The 9294-nt window shown below is 40.1% G+C and overlaps 2 protein-coding genes across 2 annotated transcripts; one reads left to right on the top strand and one right to left on the bottom strand.

The window, feature by feature from the left end:
* Positions 1–1268: 1268 nt before the first annotated feature.
* Positions 1269–7466, bottom strand: LOC119082221 (HBS1-like protein). Its single transcript, XM_037191675.1, has 10 exons — positions 7208–7466; positions 6376–6566; positions 6082–6310; positions 3034–3324; positions 2785–2981; positions 2661–2727; positions 2380–2476; positions 2078–2319; positions 1740–2021; positions 1269–1682 (listed from the first exon to the last, which is right to left on the bottom strand). Exons 1-10 carry the CDS (start codon positions 7245–7247, stop codon positions 1333–1335), a joined length of 1986 nt encoding a protein of 661 aa, XP_037047570.1. The 5' UTR covers positions 7248–7466; the 3' UTR covers positions 1269–1332.
* Positions 7467–8130: 664 nt separating this feature from the next.
* Positions 8131–8886, top strand: LOC119082214 (iron-sulfur cluster assembly 2 homolog, mitochondrial). The gene is made up of 2 exons (XM_037191663.1): positions 8131–8345; positions 8402–8886. Exons 1-2 carry the CDS (start codon positions 8317–8319, stop codon positions 8784–8786), a joined length of 414 nt encoding a protein of 137 aa, XP_037047558.1. The 5' UTR covers positions 8131–8316; the 3' UTR covers positions 8787–8886.
* The last annotated feature ends 408 nt before the right edge of the window (positions 8887–9294 follow it).

Below are 9294 nucleotides of genomic sequence, written 5' to 3'. Positions count from 1 at the left end.
AAATTTTACACCCAATTTTAGTTCAAACAAGCTGGCTTAGTTTTTCTCATCATCTGCCAAATAATTTTTACCAAAAAAAGATTTGACTGGAAACAACCAAAATTTTACCAAAAAAATCTGCGTCGCAAAGTGGCAAATGTTCAGGCACAGACCAGCAAGAAAATTTATCTGCCACTTGGGACGCAGATTTTTTTAATAAAATTTTGGTTGTTTCCAGTCAAATTTTTTTTTGGTAAAAATTATTTGGCAGATGATGAGAAAAACTAAGCCAGCTTGTTTGAACCAAAATTGGGTGTAAAATTTAATTTTTGCGTAACGAAGCTGAAAGCGTCAACTCTAGCGATATCATTCATTTTAGAAATTGTACTTCAAAGACTGCGTCACACTTTTCTCGAAGAGATTTTTGTTAGGATACGTATTCGATGCGATACTGTAATCAAGTTTTTCCTGCATCAATTCCCTCGACTGTTATGTCAAAGGTCATACGTTCGAAAAAACGTCAGAAACCGGACAGCAAAGTTTACTCTTCCAAATCGACTATCTGGAAATATCGGATAATATCATACCGTGACACCGTTCCATGTCCGCTTACGAGCAAAAACTGGCAGCAAATGTATCAAGCCGCGAAGTGGAAAAGAGGGAAGGCAAATTCTGGACACATTGTAACCGAGACACGAAATAATTTTCCTCCAATTCTCCTTCAAATTGGAAGCACTGAAAATGATTCCGACGCCGCCGGCCCAATTTACGAATGTCCAATTCGCATACCGAACGCGATGTAGCCACGGACACCAATAAACTGGTCATCGGTCCTCTCTCTCTCTCTCAATGTAACATGTTGAAACAGAAAACAATATTTTGACAAGTACCCCAAGGTAAGTTATTCCCTTGACTGAAAGTCATGGGTCTTACGAAGGATAAATACTCTAAAATGTTTTCGGATGTAGTAGGCAATAGAGCATTACCTAATCGAAATCGAAAAGGGGAAATCTAAGAGAGTGGCTAATCTTATCTCAAGACATCGACGTGGAACCTTGTCGGATGTACCTTCGAATACAACCCTTTTCTAGGCAAAACTTCCGAACAAAGATTTACTCAGAAATTCGCTGATCAACATTATCTTAAGGTAGGTCAGTATTTCTGAATCGCTCAAATTTTGTTGTGATAAAAAGAGGAAAAATTCTTCGTTCATCTACTTATCCTCCCTTCCAATTTTTGAAGGATGATTGAGACAATATGCTGCTAACATCGCATGAATGAAACGACAATTTCAAAATGCAAAAGACGAGGTCAATTTTATTTCAAGTAGTAACTCGATCGATCAACGAACATTCACCTCAATATATTCATAACAACACCGGCAGCAATTGTAACACCACCAACTCGAAGCATCACTCGCCCCAATTCCTTACAATCATCATACCGTTCAATGCAAATGGCTCTCGTTGTTTCAATTTCGACCACCGCATGAGAATTACTACCCAAACAGCGCGGATTCTTTTTAATGACTTCAACAGTTGTCTTATTGAGCTGCGCGTTCAATTTGACAATGGCAGCCGGTTCAATCAGAGACTGCTGGTGCAATAGAACTGGCGTTCCAATGGTAATTGGCACCTTAATGTTGAGAACAATAATTCGAGCTCGGATTCGCTGAGTCATTGGTATCGGGTTGCTGATGTCGCCTGAATAAAACATAATTTTAGTTTCGAGATTATCCACTGGCGACTGGGTGTCCTTACACAGAATGCATCCAACGGACATATTACTGACATCGACGCCAGATAACGTCACTGCCACATGATCACCAGCAAACACGGATGTCCGGGCCATATCATCGATTGTGATTCCTTTAACAACCGCTTGCTCTTTCAATGGACAGACGAGTATTTTGTCATTGGTACGCAACACTCCCGTTTCAATACGACCGTAGACACAGAACCCGGAACTGGTACCCTTGTAAATGTCGCTAACAGACATTCGGAATGGCTTATCGATGGATCGTTCGGGCATTTTAAATTTGTCTGAAACAGAGGACGATGTCTTCTGGTTTGATGAATGGAATCACATTGCCACTTACCTATCACTTGAATTAGAGTCGGCCCATTGTACCACGATACGAGTTCACTGTCTGACGGTGGATTTACTAAATTTTCTCCAGTTAGACCGGAACACGGAATATAGGTGATGTCGTCGTCTTTGAATCCAGTTTTGCGAAGGAAGACGCTGAGTTTGGAGACGATTTCGTCGAAACGCTCTTTCGACCAATTCACCGTGTCCAACTTATTCACAACCACTCCAAGTTGACTGATACCCAGCGATCTAATGTCGATTAAAAGAGATTAAACTAAATGAAGCGCATTGAATCCTCAATCCACTTACTTCACCAACATCGCATGTTCTCTGGTCTGACCTCCCTGCTCGAAGCCCGTTTCGAATTCTCCTCTCGTTCCATCGACAACCAAAAGAGCCACATCAGCTTGAATGGAAAATGGATTTTTCATCATATTTCAAGCAATTATTGGTTATGATACATCTAATAGGCTAGTCAATGATTGAAAATACAAAAAAAATCAATTTTCCATCAACTGAAATGTACCGCCGAATAAACCGACCTTCAAGGGTCGGTTTATTCGGCGCTATTTCGCATTGAATGGAATCACCTTGGGTCGCACCGGATATCATATTCGGAATAAAATCTTTGTGTCCCGGAGCGTCCAATAGCGTCACCTGAGGGTCAAATAATTTTTTTTTTCTTCGTGAATTTTATTCCATTGAGCGACTCACCACTTTGGTTGGTGTTTCGAATTTAGTGCTGCCCACATCCATTGTTATTCCTCTTTCGCGCTCTTCTCCCGTTTCATCCAAAACCCAAGCGTACACGAAACTTTGTTTACCCATTTTTTTACTGTCCTGTTCATACTTGTGCATCAGGCGCTTTGATACAATTCCCAAATCGAACAACGTATGGCCCATCAACGTACCTGAAACAGACCAGGTTAGCAAAGGTTCGACGTCTTTACGCTGCCAGCATACTCTTTCCAGCGTCGACGTGCCCAATAACCACCATATGAATGTAATCCTTCTCATCGCCACGTTCCTTCTTAAACAAGTCCATGGCATCACGTGACGCTTGCTCCTTAGTGCGACTACGAATTTCGTCGGTTATTTCGGGCGTATTTCGTCCGGATGTTGATGGTGACTGAACTTGCGGTGAATTCGGTTCAAATCCTCGACGAATTGCCGTTCGATCACTGATTGGTAATATAATGATTGGTGTGTTGACTGCCGGCTTTTTGAAATTGTCCAGAAGCTTAGATCCAATACCTGAGGGGGTTTGGGTCTAAATAATTTTCTTTTTCCAGTGGAGCTCAAAGATGGAAAAATTAAATTTTTAATGACGGCCGATCACAGGTGCGGTCGTCGTCGATCATCCATTGTTCAGTATTGTGTGCATGACTTTGAACAACGCACTTCAAGCATCAGTGCGTACTCTAAATTAGGTACTGAAACTGGACAGTGTATCATACTGTAACTCTAAAACACTGTAAAAAACCAATTTCATACAAGACAGTACTCTATTTGACAGCGAAGATCACTTTTACTTGAAGCGCATTGCTTTCAAACATCTACTAATTTGGATGCAAGTTAGGGTTTTTCGCTAGTTTTAGGCTGAAAACAAACGAGACATTGAGAACGTGTGTTGGTCCTAGTTTTCATTGACAAATGATCAGCAATCACAATTTTCGATAGAGAAATTTCGAACTTTATTTGACAGTTGCGACCAGGGCCGCACTGACTACCAAAAGGCGCATCGGGCAAATTGGCTGAAAAAGGTTCAGAGGCGCGTAAATAAACTTTATTTGTTTGAGAAGCGCCAAAAAGCAAACGGCTCCCGATCGCCCAGTATAGCCAGTCCGGGCCTGGCTGCGACAATTTCGTCATGAAAACAAGGACCACAACACGTTTTGAATGCCTCGTTTGTTTTCAGCATTAATCTCTGGGCGTAGATTCTCATGCCGTTCGTAACTTAAAGAATTCGTCATCAGTATTTTCCTAACTAGTGTTAAAATATCGCGACTTCGTCGCGTATTTCTTTCGTCGTTTCGGAAAAACGTTGTTCCCAACTAATGCAATAAGGTCTTTTTAGCGAATTCGATTCCAGAACTCGCCTCTCCGGCTCGTGCTGGCATCCTCTCATTCGCTAAAAAAGCCTTTTCAGAGAAATGATAACAGATGGTGCTTTGCTAGCCCAGCTGGTGAGGCGGCAGGAACGCCCTCTGTTATCATTTCTCTGGTCAAGTTATGTGGAAATGTGATAATGGCGTTTCATGTATGTTCAGTACATATGTCCTAGATGATGGATCATTGATGCTGTATTCCAATTATTTTGAATTCATTCCATTCAACAGAATGAATTCAAAATTCATCGAGATTTCCAAAGTATATAAACACAGACGACCATGCAAATCTTTAGCGGATCCAACGCACTTCAAGCATGAGCGGGTACTCTAAATAGAGTACTGAAACTGGGCAGTGTATCATGCAAACGTAAAACACTGCAAAAGCATTTTCATGTAAAATAGAGTACTTTCTGCAGCTGACCACTATGATCCATTCATGCTTGAAGTGCGTGGGCGGATTAAAAAGACTCACGAAACCCAAGGATGATTTTAAGCGTCATATTTCGTTCGGTATAAAGTGCTACAATGAATTTACCGGAACCTTGGGTTCCGTGCAGCGTCTATTATCGGTAATTTGATTTACCGAATTTAACGAAGAAATTACCAAATCTGAAAATTACCAACAAGTAAGCTTAGTAATGTCATCGGTAATTTAGGCAAATTCGGTTATCCGAATTACCAGTCCGTGTCCCGTGCGGATTTACATTACCTTCAGAGGTTTAAATACTTTGGGGGTAAAAATAAAAGTCTCAAAAGTTCGAAAACCTCACGAATACTCAAGTCAGAAGACAATAGATTTAAGACCGTCAGTAATCGTTTTTCGATCATTCGAGACTTTCATTTTTATGACGTACGGAAATCTCGTAGCACTCACGGTGATTTAGGCTACTTTTACTGTAATCAGGTGGACGAGTGCTCCCTTTCTATATGAAACCATATGAAACCATGAACGGAAAATTGAAATGAATCCAAAAAATATTGTAATTTATTAATGAAAACTGCTGTGTGTATACAATCGAATTGAAACTGACAACTAAGAAAAACTTAATTAAATATTTCGAGGCCAGAATTGACCAAAAACTATCGATGCAAATTCAACGCAACATGTTTCAAAATCGAATCACACGGCGACGGTGACAGAAAGCTAAATGCTTCAACGGCATACCGTTGCCGGAAATCATGATCAACATAGGGAACGTTACGAGCCCGAAATTTCGAGCAAATAATTTTGCCGAATTTCGAATATTTTTTCGTGTGAAATTTCCCGCACTTCCGGACAAGGAGATGTGATGCATCGATTTCACAGTCTTGGGTAATTGTTGGCAAATAATTGGTAAGAATCTCGCAATCAATGAATTTCGGTTGAAAATTGTCGCCAGTTGGAATTTTATGCGGAACAAGAATCGGTACGTTGACATTGGTCCGTAATGCCGTCGATAGGTCGACAGTTTGACAATGGGGTGCGGTTGATTCGTTCGACATTAGATTGCCGGAAAGTTTTAAATCTTTTAGGGCCATGATCTTTTGCATCGACAGTTCGTGAGGTGTTTCGATTCTATTTTTCGAATCATCCGTTTTTGAGGCACCATTCAGTTTCGGAATGATAAACGTAAACTTCGAGGATGGATCTTTGATCGAAAATTTTGGTATTGCGAACTTTGGCTTATCCGTTTCCATTTCTGTCGGATGATTTGTTAAATGGAAATTCGCAAATTCGGCTAATTTATTGAATGCCTTCGGAGGGCATTGTGCCACCTCATTATTATGAATCGCATTGTTCGAACTATTACAAAAATCTTACCTTATGAAAGATGATCCCGACATGAAAAAGAAAAGTGGAAAAAGTCCCATTATATAGTCGATTGGCCAATCCGCATATCAATCAAGAGAAAATATTCACCTTTTTCGATCGTCTCCTTCTTCTCGTTCACTTTCACCTGTGGCTCTTGCTTCTGGCTCATCTCATTCAAAATTTCAGCCAGCGATTTTTCATAATCGAAATTATTACGCATAACCGTTGCGACCAATTGACGATCGGACGCAGCATCGCCGATAACATTTCGAATTTCGTCGATGGCTGACTCCAATTTCGCCCGGTCGTCATCAGCCAGTGGTGGCCTCTCGAATGACTGGAACAACAAAAGCGTTAACACAAAATGATGATCGGCAATGTTACAGTGTTTATTGGCCTTACTTCCGAATTTCTCCGGTTCGGTTCGCATTGCTCTTCGTCCTCTTCTTCGATGTCACGATGATTGGCTAGGAACGATGACACACTCTGTTGACCACGCTCACGATCGAATAGCCATTGTCGGGCATCGGTTGGAGAGATGGGCGCGTCGTCTTCCACCGAACGGCCATATTCATCATAGTCGAGACCATATTCTGTTTGGGAAATGAACGATTCGTTATTCACTGCCCGGCACACACAATATTCGGGCATTGATTCACTAAAATTCAGTAAATTTTCAGTGTAGACAATTTACTTTAAAATTCTAAAGAGACAAGCGCTTGATTTCCATTTTTAATTATGCGAATGGATCGTAATCGCCTAGGACGGATAAATAAACAAAACATTAAATTGCAGCGGAGTCAAGGTCAGCCAAGTATTCGTCATTGCAACAATCCTGAATATTCAATTTAATGTCCACTCGAAATTCGAAATATTTCCATTTAATTCCGAAAATTCCATGAACATGTCCCAAAAATTCCACAGTGGCTTCTCTGCCGCCTGTCATATCTCAATGCTAAAAAATGTTACTCTGGTCAGTAAATAATACTGGCTAACAGTACACAGCTGTCCGTCAAAATGCTCATTGGTTATGTACACGCGTACGTTTTACGTATATCCAGTTGCAGCACCTTTGGCTGAATATCAGTGTAGTTAATCTTCTTACTTTATATTTTACACTCTGATTGTACTTTAAAGTTGCTAGCAAAAAGTTAAAAGCCCAATTGAATTTTTTGCCCTGGCGTTCTCAAGTTCACCGTTTTGAATTTCATTCGGACCGTTTCGAATTTCTCACCTGTGTAATTTATTTTCCGTATTTCTCTGTGTCTCGACATCTTGCACTGTCTCTCGTATTAACTGACAGCAAAAATATTGACACTTTCCTTGGCAAATTATTATTTTGATTCAAACAAAGATGGTTACATCTTCTCCCGGTTGGGAAATTGACTTTTCGAAACAATTTTTGTTGAAATTTGCTGATCAAATCTTTTATTAAACTGTCCAACTCAACTAAAAGAAAATATTCAAGATGAGTGTTTTTCTGTCAAGACTGTGACGTTTGCTATATATGTCAAATCAGCTGTCCTTTGTTCGGTAAGAACGATCGGTTTTCTTTTTTAACGAAACAACTATTTCATACCGCCAGGTGTGAAAGTATCACTTTACAACGAAAATAGCGAAATAGGTTTGTTCCAAGTAAATGTAAATACGAATGTTCGCTGGCCGAACGAACACGATTTCATCCACAGAGATCGGTTTTTATATAAATATTGATGAGGTTATGTCTATACGGATGAAATTTGACAGTAATTTGACAATTTGTATGACCTTGGAGCAGACCTCATAGGTCAAACGCACATTTTAAAATATATTTGCGTATCCTAATCCTACGAAGAGAGCGGAAGGAAGAGTAAAATCCTTATTTTGTCCACTATGAAGCGTTGGTGAAAATGACGTTTTGTTGTCATTCTGAGAGCCGCCATTTAAGGTGAGAAAATAATCATTTTCTCCCCTGAAATGTCTGAATACCAAAACACGCTATTTTCTTCAAAGTGGACGAAAATACGGATTTTCGCAAAACGCCAGCATGAAAAACGGTGTGTTCATCTCGGGTAGAAATATGAAATTCCACCTTGAGCGGAATTGCGGCCACAGTGAAGCGAGCTTTCGTTCTTGGTGGAACTTTTAATTTTCTCCCCTTGGTTAGCAAATAACTATTGTCTGTGTGAGTGCAGCCGTTGTCACACTCCCTACATCTGTAAAAAACTATTTTTTGTTTTTGTTTTTATTTCGCAATTTTGTCAAAACGGCGGAGATGTTATTGTTAGAAAAATCAAAGGCAGTAATAATAGTCAGTGGTAGATACTAAGTGGGCGATACAGCCGAATAATAACAGGAATAGAAATGGCTAGCATTGCCATTCGATTAGCACGGTAAGGTTCTGCGACACAAAATTCGATTTTGTTTTGCAAATTAAATTCTCGTACAGACAAACATCGGCAAACACAATTTGGAAATCAGCGAAACGAACGTATGTCACACAGCCACCGAATCTGAAATTGACCGACAACTGTATCAAACGCGTCCAGGAAATATGCAGCGACAACAAATCATTCTTACGTATCACAGTGGACGGCGGAGGATGTTCGGGCTTTCAATACAAATTCGATATTGACGATAAGATCAGCGATGAGGACTCATTTCTCGGACCGGACAACCGTATTGTCATCGACAATGTTTCACTGGAATATTGTGCCGGCTCGACCATCGACTATCATGTTGAGTTGATAAAATCCGGCTTCCGAATCGTAAATAATCCGAAAGCGGAACAGGGATGTTCATGTGGTGCATCGTTTGCGCTGAAATTGGACTGAATGGGTTGGAAAGTGCAAAGTAGGAGAATGATGAAACTGATCCAGTTTTCTGTAGTTAAACATGTTGTTTGTAAATAAATCAGTAAAATAGAGAAAATCATTTTTGTCGTGCTTTTGGATGTTGTCGCTTCGTCTGTTTTCAGCATTAAAAGTGCGAGGGATTGTAAATTCAAAAGATTTTTCTTATTGCCCATTTTTACGTTCAATTTTTATGCAAACAAAAAAAAATCTTGCACCCTTCGTACTCGCAGGTGAATATCCTTCTTATGTAGCACCAAGGGCTGTTCCTGATATTCCTGATATTTCAGGCCTGCTAATCAATTTAACATAATTTTAATGTCGTTGGTAGACTTTACTGCTAAAATGTGACTACAGATCACACTTATCGAGGTCGGATCATATCGTGTAACGTGTCATTCGAAAGGTTGGAGTTCAGGGAACAATGTAAGACCAAATTTCTCTATCAAAAGCTTTGATACAGATGAGCTAGAGTGACTCAAGTTTCACG

Source organism: Bradysia coprophila, unplaced genomic scaffold, assembly GCF_014529535.1.
Source record: "Bradysia coprophila strain Holo2 unplaced genomic scaffold, BU_Bcop_v1 contig_396, whole genome shotgun sequence".
NCBI lineage: Eukaryota > Metazoa > Arthropoda > Insecta > Diptera > Sciaridae > Bradysia > Bradysia coprophila.
Note: the sequence above shows the minus strand (reverse complement) of the source record. Positions and strands in the feature narration are given on the sequence as shown.

Coding starts and splice junctions, on each gene's coding strand:
- LOC119082221 (XM_037191675.1), bottom strand. CDS start 7,247: ATGTCGAGACACAGAGAAATACGGAAAATAAATTACACAG. Junction 2,320..2,379: donor GAACATGCGATGTTGGTGAA/GTAAGTGGATTG, acceptor AATCGACATTAG/ATCGCTGGGTATCAGTCAAC. Junction 1,683..1,739: donor GTCCGTTGGATGCATTCTGT/GTAAGGACACCC, acceptor TGTTTTATTCAG/GCGACATCAGCAACCCGATA.
- LOC119082214 (XM_037191663.1), top strand. CDS start 8,317: ATGGCTAGCATTGCCATTCGATTAGCACG. Junction 8,346..8,401: donor ATTGCCATTCGATTAGCACG/GTAAGGTTCTGC, acceptor ATTCTCGTACAG/ACAAACATCGGCAAACACAA.